The 24,382-nt window shown below is 36.1% G+C and overlaps 1 protein-coding gene across 2 annotated transcripts in view; it reads left to right on the plus strand.

Annotated features, from left to right (window-relative positions):
* LOC149779490 (tRNA wybutosine-synthesizing protein 4-like) overlaps window positions 1-24,382 on the plus strand; it is a 59,414-nt gene that overhangs the window by 19,347 nt on the left and 15,685 nt on the right. For both annotated transcript variants that reach the window (XM_089940176.1, XM_089940177.1), the window contains 5 exons: window positions 1,100-1,166; window positions 2,647-2,678; window positions 11,385-11,475; window positions 16,765-17,215; window positions 23,006-23,365. In XM_089940176.1, coding sequence (XP_089796302.1) covers window positions 1,100-1,166; window positions 2,647-2,678; window positions 11,385-11,475; window positions 16,765-17,215; window positions 23,006-23,365 — 1,001 coding nt within the window. The remainder of the gene's footprint in view (window positions 1-1,099; window positions 1,167-2,646; window positions 2,679-11,384; window positions 11,476-16,764; window positions 17,216-23,005; window positions 23,366-24,382) is intronic.

The raw sequence follows: 24,382 nt of genomic DNA on the forward strand, positions 1-24,382 counted from the left end.
ATATATATATATATATATATATATATATATATATATATATATATATATATATATATATATTCTTTTAAAATTATTTTTTAAATCATTTTTATTGAAAATGGTATATTAAAATGATATGGATCTGATCTCAAAATAGCTGTAGTATGGTGCTTATATGACCTCCAACATGGCAACATAGTGGCAATCTCTGTAATTTTATCACAGTTCCACATACATGAATGGTGACATTGATGTGACCTTTTCATTCGAACACTTCTTGCAGTGTAAAGTTTGATTATTTTTTTAAGAAAGTGGTGCATATCTGACCACCAATATGTCAACACTTTTGTCAAGGAATTATTTTTTTAAAAAAACCTAATTGGTATTGGGGTTGAATCCAAGGTCATTGCTTGCATTTTTATACTTTATCATGGAGCTTATGAACACAGAGACTTGCACATATACAAGTGAATTTTGACCAGACTTTGTATTTCATTACATTCCAATGAACAAGTTGGTAGCACTCTCATATTGATCTTACAGTCAAATGGTCCTGACTATAGTTTTGAGCTGTACTTGCTTGTCAGCAAGATAACACTAACAAGTATGAAGAGATTTTTTATCAAATCTAATTTGTGAACAACTATAGCTTTAACCAAACTTGGCATGTGGATATATCTTGACATAGCCATGATACCAGGTTTGAGGTGAAAGGCTTCAACAACAGAATTTTGTATCGCATTTACAGCTCTCTTGTGAACATGAATGTCAGACATGGAAGAAAATACTTTTTTTTTACCAAATTTCCTTAGACTCTTGTTTAGTTAATGGCAGGGGTCATGTTAGGTCCTATTTTTTAAAAAGTCATTCCTTCACTCCATCAGGTCCAAAGGATAAATTTTGGATCAAAGTAATGCTTAAAGAAACACTCTCACACCCATTGTTGATAATGTATAATAAATTGGAGTGAATTGACAAGATCTAGGGATAGAGTTTTGCCCCACTAGCATGGACCCTGTCAGTTCTACACCTCCTGTGATTCTACATTACATATTTGCTTCTTTTGAAACAATTGTAGTATGTTCAAACATTTAATCTTCCATGTTTTTATACTTTTCAGTGCCTCAGCTGTGATCAAATGGGCAGCAGATACATTCACATGTGGACATTTTGTAATATATGAGCAGGTAAGATTCTCTTTGCTTGGGTCATATGGGAGCTGCGATGGCTCAGTGGTTAGCATGTCAGACTCATGTCTGAAAGGGTGCTGGTTTGAATCCTACCATCAGACCAGCCTTGATTCAGCTACTGTGGTGTGTCCTTGGGCAAGTCACTTTACTCCAATCGCCTCAGAAAATTGTGTTGCTGTGCAATAAAACACCAAACCCCTTCTCTCCCCCACCCACCCCGAAAAAAAACTTGATCATTCAGCATAATATGATCTGACCCATATAACCTTGGAAATGTAAGGATATGTAACTGAAGAACCCAGTTTGCATCGAATGTAACACTGTTAAACGGATGTTAATTAAAGATTTACCAGATGCCAACATCTCCAATTTTGGCAGAGTTTCTTAGATTGTTTAAAACAAAATTGGCACTTTGGATTATGATCCCTTGCACTGGACTCACAGGTTTGGTATTTAGTTCATATCAGATGCTGGTTTTGTCCTTGAGAAAGCACTTAGTTTCCATTTCCTGAGCATGATCTAGCCAAATAAAAGGCTGAAAGAGGTGTAAAAAAACAACAAATGAACGTTTTCTCCAATTATTTAGCCATGTTACCATCAAGGTAATAGGATCTTTAACTGGTAAAACTTTTGAACATGTTCTTCCATCAAATACATTACCCATCCACATTTACTGTTTGAAATTACTTCTGCTACCTCCAGAATCCAGGTCATCCATAGACTAGAAAAGTCTCCCTGTGTCTCTTGGTATAAACAAAGGGAAGTAACTCTTGTATATTACAACTGTCAACTAGGGGTTTCATGGCGTTATGCCCCTACTGGGGAGGAGAGGAGGAGAAGACAAAACTCCTCAAAGCAGCAATAATTCTCATTATTTATGCAGTTGGCCTCCTCTTAACAGAAAAAATATGTTCTGGTGTTTCATCACTTGCCTTTGCAAACTCAGCATGTTTCTTTTGAGTTCATGATTCTTAAAGATCAGATTCTGCTCTGTGTACTAGATCTATGTTACTTGCACAGACTTTACAAAATGAATAATGTTCTCCAAGTCATGCCTTTGGGAAAGTAGAAAAGATAACGGAATGCTCTTTCAAATATTGCAGAATTTGATTTGAAATCCATTTGTATTCTTTAGGTGGTGTTTTATCAGCCATCATTTTCCCATGTGTCTCAAAGTATATAGACTGGTACTCAGTCTCTTTATGTTGTGTCTAAAACAGACAAGGGCAGATTATAGCATGTATACTAGCCACTACAAATAATGAAAAAGAAATGTACATAATCAAAATATTATTGAAAATTTGGTATGTGAGATAATCATATTTAATTTTGAGTCTGAGAACCAAATTGGTGCTCAGTTTTTTGTGTGACTGTAAGGCCAGGAATATGGCACTGTCACTCTCTCCTACACTGTATACTATGTCCATATGAAATAAAGGTACATGAAAATCAGTTTTACAAACTTTTCTGTTTACAGATAAATCCGGATGATGCCTTTGGAATATTCATGTAAGTACTGTAAATAACACAAATATGACAAACATAAAGTTTTACAAGGGAAACTGATTTTTTACAAAAACTTGTATACACATTACATTTTCATGATGGGTGTAGTGTAAGCCTTAATCTAATTAGCTTTGAAATATCACTTGACAGTAAAAGTAATCAGATATCCCACACTGGACTAGAACTGATACACACCAACAGCTGGCTTATGTTATAGATTCACTAGGGTTTAAGTTCCATGGGAAATATACGCTCAGGGCAGACTTTACTCCCCTTCCAAGTTGTATTGATGTCTTGTATTTAATAAATACTATAGAACGCCTTCTGCAGTTATTCTTCAATAACAAATAACATTACATGGTGGCAGCGGTAAAAACACAGGATTGAAATTATCAGAGTTGAAAATGGCTTCATTTCAATATACAAATCTAGACAAATTTGACTTTTCGAGACCTGAAACTTGGGAAAAGTGGTTTCAGCGCTTTGAACGCTTTCGTCAAGCGTCTGGACTTAGTGAAAAAGAGGAAGAAATTCAAGTGATTACCTTGATTTGTTCCGTGGGAAGTGAGGCTGATGACATTTTGTCTTCGTTCAACCTGACAGAGGAAGACCAAAAGAAGTGGAAGCCCGTGACAGATAGACTCATGCGATATTTCATTCCAAAGAGGAATGTAATTTTTGAAAGGGCAAAATTTAATCAAAGAAAACAGGAAGAAGGAGAAACAGTGGACAGTTTTGTTACAGCTATCTATGTGTTAGATAATTGTAATTTCGGGCCACTACATGATGAAATGATCAGAGATCGACTTGTAGTTGGACTGCGAGATTCAAAACTGTCAGAAAAATTGCAGTTAGATGCAAATCTAACTCTAGAGTCTGCCATTAGTCGAGCTCGACAAAATGAGGCTGTGAAAAAGCAACAAACAACAATACGAGCAAGTGGAGAACGAATGTCTGAAATGGATGCAGTAAAATCATCTTCACTGAAATATGGGAAACAGAAACATAAAATCCCAAATGTTCAACAAAATAATGTCAGCAGAAAAGGATGCATGAGATGTGGAAAGAAAATCATCTCGAGACCAATGTCCAGCAAAAGAAGCAGAATGCTACAAGTGTAAGAAAAGAGGACACTATGCAAAATGCTGTCTGTCAAAATCAACAGTTCGCACAATAGAATCTAGAGCAGAATCTGGATTTCTAGGGACTGTTAGCACAAAGAAGGGTCAGCTGTGGATAACACGTGTGATATTGAACAACACTTCACTTGTATTCAAGATTGATACTGGAGCTGATGTGACTGTAATTCCTGAGAGGGATTTAAGAAAAATTGGAGACCAAAAACTATCAAAATCAGATTGAAAACTGTATGGACCTGGAAACTTTGAACTTAAAGTGCTGGGAAAATTTACATGTGGACTGGAATCAAACAATGCATTCAGTGTACAAGACATATTTGTTGTAAAGGGACTGAATCAGGCACTCTTGGGCAGGCCCGCGATTCAGGCTCTCAAGATTATTGAACAGGTAAATATATCCTCAGTAAATGCCTCAGATAAAAACTCACAAAATGCAAGCAAAATTCACGATAAATCCATACATTTAGATAGGGATTATCACGAAAAATATCCAAATTTGTTTAAAGGTCTAGGGAAAACAAAATGGTTCTATAACATAACTCTGGACAAAAATGCCAAACCTTATGCCTTATCTACCCCAAGAAAGGTTCCTATCCCTTTATTGAATAAAGTTCAAGAGGAGTTGGATAGAATGGAAAAAATGGGTGTTATTTCAAAAGTAGATGAGCCCACTGAGTGGTGCGCGGCAATGGTTGTTGTTCCGAAACCAAACGATACAGTAAGAATTTGCATGGATCTAACAAAACTGAATGAATCGGTTAAAAGAGAAAACCATCCACTACCATCAGTTGAAGAATCCCTTGCAAAACTAGCAGGTGCAAAGTTTTTCACCAAACTTGATGCAAACTCAGACTTTTGGCAGATAAACCTGTCAGAAGATTCACGCCGCCTTACAACTTTCATTACTCCTTTTGGTAGGTTTTATTTTAATCGCCTTCCATTCAGAATCAGTTCTGTGCCTGAATTTTTTCAGAAAAGGATGTCAGAAACTCTGGAGCGACTTGACGGAACACCTTGTCACATGGATGATATTCTTGGGGAAATGCAGAAACAGCATGAGGAAAGACTAGAAATGGTCATGAAATCAATTCAAAAGGCCGGCGTCACTTTGAACGCTGAAAAGTGTGAATTTTTGAGACCATCCATAAGGATTCTTGGGCATGTTGTTGACGAAAATGGTTGCCGACCTGATCCAGAAAAAGTCAAAGCTATAACTGAAATGGAAACACCAAAATGCGTAACAGATATACGACGATTTCTCGGTATGGCAAATCAGCTTGGCAGATTTAGTCCAACTTTGGCAGGAAAATCAAAACCATTATGTGAGCTTTTGAAAGGTAAAAACTCGTGGACTTGGGATCCAGATCAAGAACAAGCTTTTAGAGATATCAAGCAAGAAATGATATCTTCACCAACTTTAGCACATTATGATCCAAATAGAGAAACAGTTGTATCTGCAGATGCATCTTCATTTGGACTAGGTGCTGTGCTACGGCAGAAGCACGGTAGCACTCTGAGACCGGTGGCGTTTGCATCACGAGCTATGTCAGAAACTGAGCAACGCTATGCTCAAATAGAAAAAGAGGCCCTTGCAATCACTTGGGCTTGTGAACACTTCAGTAGCTATTTAATTGGGTCACAATTCAAACTTGAAACTGACCATAAGCCATTAGTACCACTAATGAGCACAAAAATCTTGGGAGATTTACCCCCAAGAATTCAACACTTTAGAATGCGTTTGATGAGATTCAACTTTTGTATAGTTCATGTTGCTGGCAAAAATCTATTAACTGCTGATGCTCTATCCAGAGCACTTTTAACTTATTACTCTGAGAGTGACAGAGAATTTCAGGCTGAAACTAACACCTACATTGATTTCATAGTTAGCAATCTGCCTGCATCAAATACTCGACTTGAACAAATAAAGTCTGAATATCGAAATGATTCGATTTGCAAACAACTTGTACAATTCTGTGAAACGGGGTGGCCAGAGAAATCTGCTATTGACGTAAAACTTCAATCATGCTGGGCAGATAGAGGTGAATTTACAATTCAAAATGGTCTTTTAATGAAAGGTACACGCCTGGTCATACCAGAATCACTTCAAAGAGAAATCCTTGAGAGAATTCACGATGGTCACCAAGGCATATTTAAATGCTGAGAACGCGCCAAAACATCAGCTTGGTGGAAAGGACTAAGCATTCAGCTAGAACACTTGGTAAAGTCTTGCCAAAATTGCATCGAAAACTCACAAGATCAAGCTGAACCAATGGTACCAAATGAATTTCCAAGTCGACCTTGGCAAAGAGTCGCTTCAGACTTGTTTGAACTGAATGGTCAAACATATCTCTTGGTGATTGATTATTTCTCATGATACATCGAAATAGCAAAATTTCAAGACACAGGTTCAAAAGCAATTGTCAATCATCTCAAATCGATCTTTGCGCGACACAGTATACCAGAAGTATTAGTTTCAGATAATGGACCACAATACACATCCGCAATACTCAAAGATTTTGTGACAAATTATGGGTTCAGGCATATCACAAGTAGTCCAAAATATCCACAGAGCAATGGTCTCGCCAAAAGAGCTGTTCAAACAATTAAAAGAATGCTTAAAAAAGCAAACGATTCTTACATAACTCTTTTGACATATCGCGCAACACCACTACCAAATGGATACAGTCCTGCTGAATTACTGATGGAAGAAAATTACAAACTACTTTGCCAATGGCACCAAACTACTTAGAGCTGAAATGGCCAGATTTAATGAAACTGAAGAAATCGGAAAACTATCAAAAGCAAACTCAAAAGAGAAATTATGATCGTTGACATTACGCCCGAAATATGAAAAAACTTAAGGTAGGGAATAAAGTATGGATTAAAGATCATTTTTCATCAGGGATAATTAAATCTTAGGCATCTACACCGCGTTCATACATGGTAGTAACTGACAAGGAAGAGATACGGCGTAATGGGAGAAATTTAATTCCCATGCCTACCACATTATTGGAGCCTCTCAGAGTGACTGCTTCAGACCCTGATACTTTGACTGACTCAGATGAAAGCAAAGCAGTGCCAACCAGTCAAAACGGATATTTCACACGTTCGGGAAGATTGTCAAAACCACCTGAGAGACTGAACTTGCAAAAAAAAAAAAAATTAAGCTGATGTAGCTTGTTGAGAAATGCGGTCATCAGACCACGTTTCATTTTAATGTAAACTTCTCAGGAAGGAAGATGTAGTGTAAGCCTTAATCTAATTAGCTTTGAAATATCACTTGACAGTAAAAGTAATCAGATATCCCACACTGGGCTAGAACTGATACACACCAACAGCTGGCTTATGTTATAGATTCACTAGGGTTTAAGTTCCATGGGAAATATACGCTCAGGGCAGACTTTACTCCCCTTCCAAGCTGTATTGATGTCTTGTATTTAATAAATACTATAGAACGCCTTCTGCAGTTATTCTTCAATAACAAATAACATTACAGTGGGTCTCTACGTAATGTAAATGTAGATAACTAGCAATAATTTTAAATCTGTAGAATGAGGAAGTAAGAGGGCATTGCAGAAAAGGGGTTATGATTCACAAAATCTGCAGGGGTAATTCACAGGAACAGCTTCCTAGCTAGGCAATTTATAGGCAGCCATATGCCTCTAACTTGTGCAGACAAGCCAGAATGGGGAGAGAGAAAATTAGTTTCTCCACCCCAAGCCTCCCACCAAGTGTCAGTGACTTCCTATCCATCCTACCTGTTGGCAAGCCCCAAATAGGTGCCAGACTCCTTATGTTCCATCTTAACTTGGATCAACCTGATCCCGACAAACAATTGGGAGAACCAAGTCTCTTTGGATGGACTCTGGATCTCATTTATTCACCCCCCTCCACTTCCATAATGCCTCATGATGACAGAGATCCCAAGTGATCCCATGAAGGCAGATGTATTACAGAGGTTTTATTCTGGAGTTTTTCTGGTCACAAAAGCCAAAAGGAAAATAAGAACTGTCATAGACTTGAGAAGACACAACCAGTCAATCAAGATCAAGACAGCAAGTCCATCTATTTGTAAGTGTGACAAAATGAATGTGCAGTCAGCCTTGATCTCTCTTATATGTATTTCCATATGCTCATTCATACAGTAGCAGAGTGTATGATACCAATTCTGTGTTCTTCCATTTGGTCTCAACCTCAGCCCTTGGGTCTTCGCCATACATTGGACTGTGCCATAACCCACTTCTGGAATGCACCTCCACAGCAACAGCAGTATACCTTGACAAAATATTGCATAAGCATCTGGTAATTTTGGGTTAGTTCTGTACCTCTTTCATCTGCCTCCACAGCAACAGCAGTCAGAATCAGGCACGACTTGTGAAGGTTTTGGCTTTTGAAATATTAGTTATTGATATTCTGGTCTTTAAATGTATTTTCTCAGTTTGAAACATAGTGAAGTCAGCTGACATGCATATTCGGTCTGCTTCATTTTATATTTATGTAACATGGCCTGGCAGAGGAGATCTCAATCTTGTCAGGCCACTTGTAGCTGGTCAGATGGTTACCAAGCCTGTTTATAATATCACAACCTCAGACAGGGCATTCCTGCAAGTTTTGCTGGGTTCACCGTAAGGCAAAAGCCAGGTGCATGATCCCACATGGATTACCCTTGTATGCATATTCTCTGGTTGTGCTGTCTTTACATATGAAGTTCATCCTTTTAGTAGAGCAGTCACCATTCTCCTTAGGGGAGATGTGGATTAAGATTAGATGTCCAAACATTTCCAACTCCTCTTACCTATTCTACTAATGTTAATGTCATCTGGTAATGTATTTGACAAAGAAGGAAAATTTTTCAGTATGTTTCTCAAAAATTGTTACCTGGGTTTTATTGCTATCAACCCCTTCCACCTTTCCCTACAAATGTGGGCATCATGTTATAGATTTTGCTTAAGCTTCAACTAGCAAACATCCAGGATGTGGGTGGCCAGCCAGCTGGAATTAGGGGAGATAATCTGTAAGAGTTACTTCCCTTTGTACATGCATGATAGTGACGTTTTTTCATCTTTGGTGGCGCTCTACAGTTTCATATTTTGCATAGGGCTAGATTTTTTAAGAAAAAGAGTTTCCCTGATTTTCCTCATTGGTTATACTGGCTATTTAAGAGAAAAAAAAACATATATTAAGTATTGTTCAAAGAACTTTTAATTCCTTTTTTGTTGTGTATGATTGGTGTGAGTAATATGGGTTATAGCGTATACGTCTTGGCCTTGCTTGAGATGTGCACCTTTCAAAAAACTGCTAGCTCTGCTTGGTCATTTTCACTTCCTGGACTTCAGAGGTGAATTGTATTTAAACAAAACAAGCCAATAACTTTTGTTACATTTTATGTATATGGTAATTCATTCATTGTACTTTCAGAAGCTGGTATATTTTAATCTGGCAAATTTCCTTTTCCCTATTTTAATAATTGCAAAAGATAGCATACTTATACTATTTCAGACTGATCTTTTGAGCACAAGGAAGCAGTCATTTTAGTTAGCTATATGCTTAGATCATGTACAGTTAACATAAGTACAATATCCAAAGAAATGCCAGCCACAGTACATGAAAATAACATAGAGGTATACCAATATTCTCACTGTTGTGCATATTACAAATGTAAACAACTTCACCTTATTCATGCCACTGTCTCAGAAGTTCATAGTATCTGCAGAACGCCCCCTTTACCCCATTATGAGAGTGCTGGATTCAGAGGTAGCAGAGAGTAATTTTCTAATATTAATGTCATCTAGTAAGTTGTTCTTAGAGTAACATAGTTTCTGAATATTTCCTTTTTGTTACCATGGGCCTCGACTTTATACACCTTGACACAATATAGCTAAGAATCATTGGGGTAACTGATGCATAGTACAGAACCTGGGGCAGTCATTCAGTTATAGATTTTTTTTATAAGTCCACACCTCTTTTGGCTTGTGCTTTGTGGCTATAGAAGATTGTTTCATGGATAAATAGTTTCTAACATTATCTACGAATACGTGCACTTAAAAGGTGCAAACTATAATCAGCATTTAATTTTCTTGAACTTTACTACTATGATGTTCTCATATGTTTCCTAATTTCACTGGATTTACATCACATTTTAGTCAATATTAATTACTATAAGTGGACATAAAATGTACATTTAGAAGTAAAGTATTATAATAATCCATAAGTAAATTTGCATTTATTGTTGAATGATCAAATAGAGCGATTACATTAATACATAACTGTCTGATTTATGCAATTTTACATGTAAGTTAAATTATAACCAATCAGTTTCCATTGTTCTTCATCATTCACAAATGTATCATGATATTTGTTTCTCAGCACTACAAGTATTACTGGTATGGAATCATGCACATAAATGAGTAACCCTTTGCCATCCGACACAGGGGTGTGTTGGAGTGCTTTCTCTATGAGCTTAGTTCATATTTTGCTGTGTCTTTAAATTTGTAGTACAGCTAACCCATGAAACCATGAAAAGCTTTACTCCTCAAATTTAAATTGATTCACAGTATTAAAAACTGAACAAGATTGGCAGAGAACTGTTTTCCTCAATAGATTTGAATTGTACAACTACTACTGCCATATATACTCACGTATAAGTCAAGTCCAACTGCAAACAACATAGACCCAGATCTGCCATCACATAATGCACCAGTAGCTCAGGATTTTTATTGTTTGTTCTACTGATTGGTCCAAACAAAGTACACAGACCCAGATCTGCTAGCATGTTATATGAGAGCGGAGTTGAGTCTGTGCATTTTTTTGCAATTGAACTCAACTTATAAGTGAGTATATATGATATGAATGACCAATTAGATCATCAGTCTTTTAAGTGAATTATTGTCCCATTTATGCTTGCTCATAGCAGCTTAATTCACGCTGTGCAGATAATGGTTACTAATTATCAGTGCTTACATAATTATTCATCACAAGTAAATTTATTTAAATTAAAAGATTGATATAAGCTATGTTGTCAACTTTGAAGCGTATATTTATGTCCACCAATAATTGTCTCATTAAGAAGAGTTTTATTCAGGTAGTCATTGTCGATCATCATACTTAAAATTTCATTCTCTTTATTAATCTAAAATGAATGTAACAATCTACACAATTTATTGCAAGTTGTACTGTTGTCATTCTGATTATCTAGATTAAGCATACATGGTTGATCAAGCATTGGATACAGATGTTCAGTCTGAATTTTCATATCGCACAGCCAGATGGAATTTTTTGGGTCTCTGTAATGTTCACACATTGATATTTTTAGATGCAGTGAATCAACCTTTCTATAAGTCCAAATTCAGTTTTAATTTCATTTATACTTGTAATAAATGCAAAATTGCATTTGTCTTTTGTTCTCAGTTGAGGGAAAAGAAATCATTTGATTTGGCACTTGAATATCTGACATCCTTAACATATTCCTTTGCCATCTCAGACTTGTTCTTTCTGCAAACTCAGAACAAAATACACATGTAGTTTTTGTTTTGTGTATCTACGTGTAAAGTTTACTGTTATTCTTTTGCAGGCAGAAACATTTCCATCACATTGGCTCTCCTCTGAAAAGTATCAGCCATTTTCCTACGCTGGTTTCACAGAAGGAACGCTTCCTTAAGTTGGTAGGTTATTACAAATTTTAAGCTTTGCAGATTGCGACTTTTTAATCATTGCAGAAATTTATGTTGTGGTGTCTTGAACATTAACAAGACTAATGAATTAAGTTTGAGTTGGTAAAATTTGTGTCAAGGGCTTTTGTATAAACTTATACACATCAGCAATAACAAAAAAATAGATTTTGAAGTAATTTTTTTATCTACTAGTCATAGCTATGTTCATTCATCTGGTGTGTGTTAGCACAAATTTGTTACTGCTACTTCCTAAACTACGGAAAGATTGCCACAAAATTGTACAGACACATTTGTCTCAGGTTCTAGTTGGTCCTAAATGAAAACGGGGTTCCCCGAGACATTCAATATGGCCACCATGGCAGCTGTTTAAAAATATTTTTCTATTGCTACTACTGCCAAACTCAAAAGACTTCATTTGGTGTCTAGTTGATCCTAAATGAAATTAATGACAATCTGAGATCAGAGATCTTGACATTTTGTTATCGATACTCCTGAATATCATGTCTCATATCAATATGGGTTTTCATCGAAAGGCTAATTATAATGTTTGATTGGTCCTAAAGGAAATGAAACCAATCTTATACCCAATATGGCTACCATGGTGGCCATTTTGAAAATCATGTTATTGCTCAGAATGTCATATGGTTTCAACACTCAGCAGTTAAAGGAAGAAATGATCTTCTCTTCAATTCCTGGACATTCTTTGTGGTCAGTACAGCATCGCTTCTATCAAGGGACTCTTGTACATGTTAGAGCTATTTCATATTTTAGAGAAAAATAAAGTAAAGCATTTAACAAAGACAAATGTGGTCGAGATTAAAGGTAGATTCATAATTTCATTAAGATATTAATTTCTACGTTTCTCTACAGGCAAGGACTTTCTTCTGTTTTAAACTTTATTTTTGAATCTGTGTTTAGTCTGATAAATGTACGTAAAGATGGGGAGTTGTATAAATTATTATATGGTAATTTTTTTACGTGTCTGTGTTAAGGTATATCATTTTATGATGTTATCCATCATGCATTAATCCATCTGTAATCATTTGCTTATATGACCCAGGCCTTCTACCTCGAGGTAAAGGTAATGGCAAAGAAAAATGGATTTCAGTGATGTATCATTGTTTGTAGTATGTATTTTGGACTACAGGAGATATTTTAATGAAACATAACACATTACATAAAATGTATATACAGTTTGCTACTTGCTATAGACCCCCCCCACACACACACACACACCATAATATTAGTAAGGGAGAATGTATTCCATTAATTTGTATTCTCATATGGGCTATAACTTTTGAACCAGTGAAGATATTTTGTTGATACAGTTGTACATCACGTATAGTCAGGTGTTGTTGCATATCTTTTAAGTTTTAAGCCACTAAGACATTTTGATCGGAAGAAACAGCTGCCTAAAGGAAGACAGAAGCATTCCTCTCATCTGCTGGTATTGTCTGGTTAACTGTATTGTTAGCATTGTAATTCAATGGGGGAGGGGGGCCTAGGGAATTCAGGTTGATGCATTGGTTCAGCAGATCACCATGTATTGTCAGCATGTAGTTAATTAGTCTTTCATTGGCTGGTGTAGCTGCCTTTTAACCTTGCGACAGTTGTTTGGCAGTAGGCCATCATAGATTTCCAATTCCAATAATCCATTCTGAAGCTGATTTTGTTGTGGTGCAGGTCTGACTGAATGAATTCATTTGAATTTGATTTGGTTCTATAGTTCATTCTGCTGTTGAAATTCTGACTGAATGAGTTTGTTTATTTTCGATTTGGTTCCATAGTCCATCCTGTTGTTGAGCTTGTGATGTCTTCAGTATGGATTCATTTGTATTTTATTTGATTTTATGGTCGATTCTGTTTTTGAAATTCTGACTGAATGAACTCATTTATATTTGATTTGGTTCTATAGTCAATTCTGTTGTTGAGGTACTGATGTCTTCAGTATGAATTCATTGAATTGACATGTTACTTCATTATTAGAATCATCTGCATCATCCAGAAATCAATCCAAACTTTTGAAAATAAAAATGAACTCTGTATTCTCTGTAACACAAGCAGATTTATCCAGAAAAATGTACAAACTTATATGGTCATAAACAGATGGATTGATCTTAATTACTGCTTTTTATAAAGTCAAGTTTTGATGGAATTTGTGTACATGTTTATGTGCATCTTCTTTCCTGTTGTACATATTATGGTAGCGTTGGCAAAATTCTTTTCTATTGCTGTGGAGAGTTTATGGTGTCAGTCTAAAGATTGCCACTGTTTACTTCTTATTCTTTATATATCACAGTGATACACCATTGTTTTTATTTGGCATTGCCATCATTAGAAGAGAAAGTAATGTGTCAGTGTTTTTTGTTAGCCCTTGAAAGCAAAGTATGGCATGGCATGGAGAGTTGAAAATTCCAAAAAGTGACAATAAAACCACAGCATTCAAGAAATCATGGGAGGAATTTAATAAACAAAAAAATGCCTGGAAATTCATAAGGAAATATGGATCTTCATCCCAAAAAAGACATTGGTTTTATGCAAAATAATTATCTTTACTGTTATATATATTTGATTTAATTTATATTTGATTTAATTTAATTGTTTGTTTGTAAGTTTTTAAAAAAATTTTATTCCATTACATGCTGTTGTAATGTAATTTTATTTACTGGATTTGACATTGTCCAGAAATTCAGTTCAGTTTGTTTGACCTGTTTTTCGTAAACAACTAATAATGGAAACTTTGTATCTAATGCTGACCTAGTTCCTGACCTTGATTCAGAAATCAGTGAGAGTTGTAGTAAACTACTTTTAAAATTTTTTTTTTTAATCCATTCGCAGAGTGAGATTCATAAAGTGAAATCGAGGCCATTCTTGGAGTACATGACAAATAACATGTGTCAGTTAGGTTTTTCCAGACAACTGACCCACATCCACATATCAGTTTTGCATGGTAGCCAGATTTATTATTGATGTTTTGAGAAAGAATAGTCGTTAGTGCCTTAACACTGGAGACCTCTAGGTGTTTTATGTTGTGATCAGTTTTTTGGGCTAATTATTTTGTTTTTTTAAATTATTTGGATTCCAGGAGATTATTTTTCCCTGGAAATACTTCTGCTCTAAATTAATTCTTGAACAAGGACAGTTATCAAAATTTACACAGAATTCAAACACTGGAATATTATTTTCTGTGATTCAACAAAGAACTGTTGATACATCAGTATGACGCTGAGCACAGCATACATCATTGCCTTCCATTTTGAATTTCATCAGGATTCGAGTTTAGTTTCATTAGGACTCTTTATTACTAGGACTCCTATTTTTTAATTCTTGGATTATTTTTGGATTTGATTCATGAAAGTGTAAGTTATTTTTTTTTTTTCATTTTTACCTTGATCTTCTAGGGAAATAAATTATTTGTTAAATTTTACAAAGCTTGTTGTCTTCATGTTTTTCTTGTTTTGTTTTGGAAGATCCTACACAAGTAACATTACATTAATGGATACTAATATCTGATCATCAGAACAACAGTTTATAAATAACAGTTATTCCTTTGTGATTGGGGATGTCTGCTATGACCAAGAGGAACTCATCCAGTAAGTTGTTAGTAGCTTGAATTTTATTAATGAAATCCATGGTTTATTTTATGTGCTTGGCAATGGATTTAACAAACTAAAGATATTTTGTTAAAATTTGACCAGTTATAACAAGACAGTGTATCCTTGAACATAGCCACATCCTGTTTCAATGTCAAAGTAACAGCAAGGAATAATTTAATTACTTGTGTTGATGTGCGCATATGACTTTTAAACCAATAAAGATATTTTCATTCAGCTAAGCTTTTTATGCATCTTGACAGTGTTTCACATTCAGCCATACCTGAAGGTCAAGGTTACCGAAAGGGATAATATAAATTAGAGTCATACTTCCTTATCCATGCTGTCACTTTTTAATCCCTTAATTATGTTGATGAATTTTATTCAAGTCCACAACTTATCATACAATAATTCAAGTTCAAGGTCATTAATGGGGAAAAAGTCACGAGAGGTTTAGTACGTGTCATATGCAGTATTCTTGTTGCAGTTTGTAATTACCATTTATCATGTGTCATTTGTATTCTTATTGCAGCTAGTAATTACCATTATCCTGTCATATGCAGTACTCTTGTTGCAACAAGTGATTACCATTTATCTAGGCTGATAAATCAGCCCCTCACCCATGATGATGTTGATTTTTGGGTTGGGGCTAATATCACCTATTCATTGAAAGCTGCAGTTATTCACAGCTGCTTTTGTCTGCACACATTGGTGTATATTTTATACACTTACTGGTATTTCTCATGGCTGTTGAGCTACCATCGGCTGAAGGCTTTTTTTGGTGACATGTACATTATATTTCCAGCGGAAATTCTATGTTTGGTGACTTGTCAATCCACGTAGAGTAGCACAACCATCTGTCCTATGTCCATTTTAAATTATTTCTAGATATGGCTGTTACCAATTACCGGCATGTGTCAAATGTGTACGCAGGATTGTTCTGGAATGATTTGCATGCACAAAATTGCACATTTTAATGAACAGTTGACATCAGACCTACATATCATCCAAGAGTATCAACACAGATTTGGGGGATTGTTTTATCAAACTTCCATTTATCGAGTGTCATATGCAGTACTCTTGTTGCAACTTGTAATGACCATTTATCATGTGGGGGCCCCGAGTGGCCTAGTGGTCTAAAGCACTCACCATTCCAGATCACTGCCATCTCACCTCTGTCCGCGTGGGTTTGAGTCCAAGGCCCGACTAGTGTGGGTATGTGAGAAAGCCTGCCATAGCTTCTCATGGGTCAGTGGTTCTTCCCTGGGTTTTCCAGGGTTCTTCCTCCACCATTAATACTGGCCGCCATGCATAGCCTATCTTGTACTGAAAAATGGCGATAAACCCTAGAACAACAACAATAACAACCATTTATCATGTGTCATATGCAGTACCCTTGTTGCAACTAGTAATTATCATTTATCATGTGTCATTTGCAGTACTTTTGTTGCAGTTTGTAATTATCATTTATCATGTGTCATTTGCAGTAAAAGTGTTCCAACTTGGAATTATCATTTATCCCGTGTCTTATGCAGTACTCTCATTGCAGCTTGTAATTACCATTTATCATGTGTCATTTCCATAATGGAGTGGCAACTTGTAATTACCATTTATCACGTCATTTGCAGTACTCTTGTTGCAGTTTGTAATTACCATGGATTAACTGTTTGTTATATGCATTCCACAGGGTTGGTCACATTGTTCAGCTATGGATATGAATCAGTTTTATACCAGCCTGGTACCTGTTGAGGAAAGACAGCAAATTGAGATGTTGGAGCCATTTGATGAACATGAGGAATTCCATCTTAAATGTTCTCACTACTTTGTTCTCTGTGCTCACACGCAAGCAAAACACAACCTGCTCTCAGACCTACATTTCTCTCTCACCAACCATGCATTTATGCCAGCACCCAGTAAAGTGGGATTTATCTCAGTCAAATGTTGCAATTCAAACAACCAGCCACTGAGACTGTTTGGACACTGTTCTGTGGAACTGGACAAAAGACATGTACTGATAATTGGTGGGTTTGGAGAACAAGATGGTAAACATCAGAGGTTGACGAATCTAGCAATAATGGATACTAAAACGATGGAAACGGTATTAGTTCAGCCTGATGATAATCCTAGAGAGATTGAAGGTTTGTAGACCAAAAATTTAGTAGTATGCTGTGAATTCATTTAATTTAACAGATCAGCAGCACATTTGTGTATTTTACATAAACAGGTTGAAAACATAGTTCATCCAGCCTTGATAAATCCTTGAATTTGTGGGATTGCCATGGAAGTCCTTGTTATTATTGAAAAATTCCAGAAATTTTTGCACAGATTCCTTGAGTTCATCTGAGGAAATGCAAAAATAAGTTAAAACTATAAAATATATCACTTCTAAATTAAAATTTTTGTTATTTAACTCTTTTCCAAAAATAATTCATAAATAAATGCACACAATGTGATAAAATTGGGTTGAACAAATGGCACATAACAGGGGTAGTTGCCAGTTGTCCATTTGTTTTAACATTGCACTAATTTGTTTTGATCTTTTTATTCTGAATTTGTACCTATTTATACACTGCTATGAAAATTAACATGGAGACGGTTTGAATTTCTGTAAGAAAAAGTACTCGAAAAGTCTGTGAAAAGCAGCTCTCCTGACCTTTTCAAAACATGATCTAATAGTCATAAAAATTCTAAAATTGTTAAAATTACATTAAGCAATTTACATTTTAGTACTTAGTCCAAAGCTGTCAGCCTATTGATCCTGTTGCAAGCAAAGTCAGTTTTTTACTATGGTGTAATCAATCAATGTAAACAATGCTATCAGAACATATTTAGGATGTTTCATTGATGTGTGAAATGATTGAATTGGAATACTGAAGAAACTTAATAGAACTATGGTGTAATTGATCAATGTAAACAGTGCTATCAGGACATATTCAGGATGTTTCATTGATGTTTGAAATGTTTGAATTGGAGTACTGAGAAAACCTAATAGAGCTCTATGAAATTAGTCTTAGACTCTAATTTATTTTATGCATTTTATGATTAACATCTAATGAATAGGATTCTGTCTGGTATCAAAAGTTTGTGTTTTGCAGTACTCACACATTACATGTATCCCATCAGATTTAAAAGGTGCACTTAGCTCCAAACAGGGGAGTAAAATACCCAATTTATTAAATTATTATCTAGAGTTCCGTGTCAGTTTTTCTGTCTTTATATTCATTACACCTTTGTTAAGATTAGGTCAGATTCTTAGGTATTGTTTGCTACAAAGTCATAGTAATGCAACTTTATGTGGATGTGTTGTGGAGAGTGCAACAGTATCCCATCAAAATTAAAGTCCCTTTTACCTATATTTCACACTTCATCAACTTTAGATGAGTTCTGCATTTTGACTAGTTTCTCCTTCACATATGTTCCCCAATCACATTAACGTTAGGATATAAGCTTTCTACCCATTAAATCCAGTCCTCCAAAAAGGAAAAAAACTGTCTTTTTCAAGTATAGTATAAAAACAAAGGCAATAACCCATGCCCATTCCTTCCTTTGATGCCACCAGGTGTTGGTAGTTTTAAACATTCACTGTTGATGAGTCAACATCATGCTGAGAACTCTCAAAAATCCATCCAGTGTACTCCTGAATTTCAACCATCCATCATCAAATTTAGGTAATGTCTTCATAATAATGTATCTGCAACAGGTTATATACATAATTTTTTCATTTTTACTAATTTATATGCAAAGTGCAACATTTGCAAACTTTGTTATCTCTGAGCTGTGCATTATACCTTCCATTTTATATATCAGTCAAGTCTGAAAACTCTACCATGCCATTACATTATTAAACTGTTTGGGTTTCTATCTTTCCACACATACAGCATGGCTGGTGCCAGAACACCATGGGGACCTTAAAGCTAGTGCCTTCCACGGTACCACTGATATATCATGGCTGGAACTGGAGCCCTATGGGAATCTCAAGGAGAGATTTGTCCATTTATCAACTTCCATGACATAACCGTTACTAGACCTGTACAAGATTTTAATGAAAGACCGATCCTAATCACTACTGCTACGGCATGACTGATTTAGAAAACAGAGCTGTCTAGACAATCACTTCTTACACGGTTCACTTCAGTACCTTCCGTACTTGCCATGAGGCAGCAGGTGTACTGGGACAACAAGCCAGTCTATGGATACAGCCTTTCCTTTGTTTATGGTCTACCCAGGACTCTTATAACAATGACAATGTTGCCTCTTTGGTGACAACAAACATGTTCTGTTCGGACCGAGATGTAGATGTATATCAGAATATCCCACACAGTGAGTATGCAGATCTCCTGGTGATCTATCCTACTGCAACCCAGTTATGGAATGGACGGAATTCAGTTTCAAGACCACGGTGGAGATTTATCAGGTGTTGCCAGCATCTGATTGCTCCTACCCTCATCACCATGCAGGACTACAAGGTCGAGGCCTCTGTGAACTAGGAAGAAGAGGAGGGTTGTCCTTCCTTTCATCTTCTGCCATAGTCTGTCAAAATCTAAGAAATAACTGACCACCTTTCCAGCAAAATTACCGATCAGGGCAATTCTAACACTTTCTTTGCAGAATGTCAACTATCAGTGGCCTTTTCATCTCGCTCGTACACAACACACTCAGAGATCTTTTAGTTGATGTTTCTGGCCCTTGATAAGAATTTTGCAGCTGTCAATACAACTCCCCCTTTCTGTTATTAAATCTCTTTGATTTTAAACTAATTAACAGAAAAGAGTGAAAACCAACAAGTTTTGTAAAATTCAACAAACAATATATTTCCCTTGAATACAAAGTGAAATTTTAATAAAGAAATTACATTACTTCAAATTAAATCCCAAATAGTCCTAAAAATTGTATCACATATCCATATGTATGAAATTCTAACTGAATTCAAGTGTTATTCCAAATAAATTTTGATAGAGTTGATGTGCCAGTAGTTTTGAATGTACTAATGTATCAATGGCCAGGAGTGTGATGATGTGCTAAGTCTTTTGATATATCACAATAATATAATCCAAAAGGTTCTTGTCTTAATTCACTTTGATTCCAAATTAAAGTTTTAGTCCAAAAATATTATGGAGCACTTTGTAATTCCAGTGAATAATAGTTTGAAGTAATAATTCCACCCAAACTAAAAACTGAACACAACAATGACTGATTCTGCTTCAGGCAAGAATGATTAAATTTAAACAACATTACATAAAAAGTGAAGACACAATAATTGAGCCATGATTTAGGTCATTCTCATCTATAAAACATTTATGTTGTCAACAAGTTTAGGAATTGCCAAGTGGAGAACAATGTCCTAGACTCAGTTTCAGATAAACATGTTTACCTCCAAACATAATGATCTGAATATTTGACCTATACTATTAGATAAATATTAGCTGTGTATTATGTTGTTCACAAAATTTTACTGGTCAGGTACACAATGACCTTGATTTTGGACAAGGTCAAGTACAAAATACAGATGTACATAACATATAATCATTAAGAAAAGCCATCAACTAATACAGATTAAATATACATAACATTGTGGTGTGGACAAAAAGGTTTTCCTCTCAACATCAATGCTGGTTCAGCATATTCTTGCCGCTTGGACAATGTTAGCTCTTACATCAAAACCCAGTCACTTTCTAACTCAAAACAGATTATCGTTGTGAAAGGGACAAGGAATTGTTCTTTAAACAAACAGAGAACCAGTCACAACTTAAATACAATGGCAGCCTGCTTAGTTTAGGAGGCGGCTTTATCAGGGTGGGGGGAGGCAAGAACAGTTTCTCCCACCCCAAGCCTCCTAACTCCTGCCATTGGTTCACCACCTGATCGCTTGCAGATGGCCTACCAATTGGAGCCAGGCTCCAGCACTTTAATTCTCTTTAGATTGCTGTATTTCCAGAAAATGAATGGCAGATCCAATTTCTTTCTGAGGGTCTTTGGATTCCATTTATCCAATGCCTTTCCCTCTCATTCTGTCCACTAGCTATAGGAGTCCTGTCACAGCCAGAGAGGGCTGAAATAATGCAGCAGGAGATCTGGTCACTAATCAACAAGCAGGCATTGGATATTGTTTCTTTTGATTCTATTCAAGGATCATCCTTGTACTAAAAGCAAACAGCAAGCTCAGGCCGATTATCAACCTGAAATAGTTCAGTACATTTCACTACCAAAGTTCAGTGATGGAGACTTCACACACAGAAATGGCAACATATGTAAATGACATCCTCCAGAAATATATGGTAAGTTCTATTCTAGTCAAGGGCAAGGACAATATCCAATCCCTTTTACATCATCTTGTTTTTCTAGCCAACTGGAAAAAGTCTGACCTCTGTTCATCCCAGCATTTTGTCTGCCTAGGTATGGAATTTGTAACCAATCACAGTCTTGTAGGACTACCACACATTCAAAAGATGAATATCATAAAACTCAAAGAGTCCACTTCCAACACGAAATGGCTCTTGGCAAGAGACTTTTTACAACTCGGATTATTGAGTTCAGCAGCTAACCTGGTACCACTGCACTTTCTTTTCGTATGCCCTTTATAAATGACAATGCTTGCTTAGTGGTGCCACTTTTCTAGTGTACTTGATCAAAATATGAGTTCTTAACCAGATCTTACTGACATCAGTACAGCCTGCATTATGGGCATTCCTAGCTTTTTTGCTGGATTCACCCACTTTTTTTTTCTTGGTAAGAAGATTTAAATGACTCTCCTCTTAATTGGTTGTAATTGCCACAAGCTATCTGACTGTCAGCTTTGGTGAACCCAAGACAAGAGAGGGGGTTATCATTCATGTACAAATCCAGCCTTCTTCCAGGGTATAGGTAAGATGCTCAGAATTCCTTCCTCATATTACCTATTCTCCTAAAATTAAAGTGATCAGGTAATGTATTTGAAAGAAAATGCCAATTTTCTAAGTAAATTACTTTTCTCCAAAAATACTTACCTAATCACACTGTTTTAAAGCCTTTACCTCCCTGCCATGTGAAGATACTTGTTAATCTATCAATAGCCTTAAAACTAGAAACACCTATTGACATAAAGGGAGTTAATTGGCAAGGGTTATTGCCCTTTGTATGCTATGGACCATAAAGATGATTTTTGTCTTTTCAGCTGGATTTGGGAAGTTTTGAGCTTATATCCTAATGTTAATGTGATCAGATATTTTCAGGAAAACAATTTACTTCAAAAATTTGCTTTTATAGGGATTAGTGCTTCACACCTCAGTGACTTAAGGTTAGTTTCTGGGTTTGATCACATTCTCCAGCGCTGTTGAATGAAAGTCATCAGCTTTGTATGGGGATGTTTTGTGGTGACTGCAAGTGTATTCCACAAGAACTTGGTCCCTTTGACCTACATGTGTATATTTCACACCTAAAAGTCTTAAGTAAAATTTTGTTTTTAAGTCCATTTCTCATGCGTTGTTGACCTCAGACTAAATGTAACTTAAGTTTTAGATATGCCTTGATGAGTACAACACAACTGCACAAAAAATAGGTGACTGTGGTAGGGCATTCATATTCATTACCCTAATTCTAGTTTCTTTTCTGCAGCATATCTCCTTTAATATATTCCCTGATTACTGATTACTATTACATTACTATGAGGAAGATGCTCCGCTTCCTCCAAATCTAGCAGTCACAGAAAAATGGAATATGGATAGGACAAGATAAAATTTTGTCTTTCCATGATTGCTGGATTTGAGAGGTGGCAGTGCATCTTCCTAATGTTATTGTCAATGGGTAAGTATTCTCAGAGAAACATAAATTACTTTAAAATTTGCATCTCGGATATTAAAATGCTTGCCTTGATGCAACTGTTGTTGATATAGGCATCACAACATGCATGTATGTATTATGATTGTGACTAGTTCAGTGCATCCTCTTTTCAGCTTATAGAATGCATGCAACACTTTCAAGATTACAAAGTGGGAAGTTACTTTTAATTGGTGGAAGGATTTCTCCAGTGAGACTGTGCACTCAGGTCATTCAGATTGATGTTAACATGGACAGTCAGATAAGCTGTGATGGCATGAAGATTAATGAAGGTGCAAGTATGTGCAATTCCTGTGATGATAATACAGTATCTGATGAATCCAATGGAAGGACAAACAAAACACAGAGTCCTGAATCAACCTGGAAATTAGGACCATGGCTGGATTCCACACATGTTAGATTTAGTGTTGTACATCAAATTGGGGATATACCAGGCCTGAGGTGGAGGCATACAGCTGTCATTTATCAACACAGTGGTAAGATGTTGGCTGGAGAGAATAGTTGTTGCTTCACTGTTGTATGTACTCTTGTATAAATATTTTATGAGTTTGATCTATAATCTTGTATCAGTCTTAGAAATTTTCTGTATAATTGTTTCTGAAAATACAAAGTATTTGTTGTGTTGAACTTATTTAGATTCAGCCTGTTGTGACTCAAGACCACTCTGGTGGCCTAGTGGTTAGAGTGTCCGCCTCGGAAGCAAGAGGTCATGGGTTCGATTCCAGGCCAAGTCATACCAAAGACTTACAAAAATTGTACTAACAGCTGCCTCGCTAGGCGATCAGCATTAAGAGGTTAGTGTTAGGACTGGTTGGCCTGGTGTCAGGATAATGTGACTGGGTGGGACATCATGATACATGTCTGTGGCATGATGCCACAGTGCTAGACATCACTATAAGCTGTCACACTGCAGACATCATAGCGATATGACTGAAAAATTGTTAAAGCTACGTTAAAAATCATAATCACACTCACACATAACTTTTGTATTTGTTCTTGTTCTTAACAAATTCTGCTGTGCCAGATTGATGATAAAATATAACACAAAAACAGTTCTTATGTTAATTAAATAAATTATTAATAAGAAGGATGTTTCTATTAAAGGTAAACACAAATGTTTATTCCATCTCCCCCTCCCTGCCGTGCACATAACTCCCTATGATTTTGAGTCACCAGAACTTAAATGGGTCTTGGAGTACCACCTAAAGCAAATGAAAATCAAATTTGATCCCTTTTGTTGATGCATTATTGGAGATATCTTGATAACTAGACAGCCTATACTAGACAGAAGATGTTGTCCATGACTTTGAAAATTACGTCTCAATTACCACAGCCTAATCTTGGACTATTAACAGTTAGGTGTTTTTTAGTACTGCAGTTCCAGAAATACCATGCTTATAAGCTTGGAGCCCCTGGTAGACAAGTGGTCTAAGGTGTTTGCCTTTATAGATCACTCAAACACCTCACCTGTCTACAGAAGTTCGAACCGCGGC

Source organism: Sinohyriopsis cumingii, chromosome 17 (assembly GCF_028554795.1).
Source record: "Sinohyriopsis cumingii isolate HCF-2022 chromosome 17, ASM2855479v2, whole genome shotgun sequence".
In the NCBI taxonomy this organism is placed as follows: Eukaryota; Metazoa; Mollusca; class Bivalvia; order Unionida; family Unionidae; genus Sinohyriopsis; species Sinohyriopsis cumingii.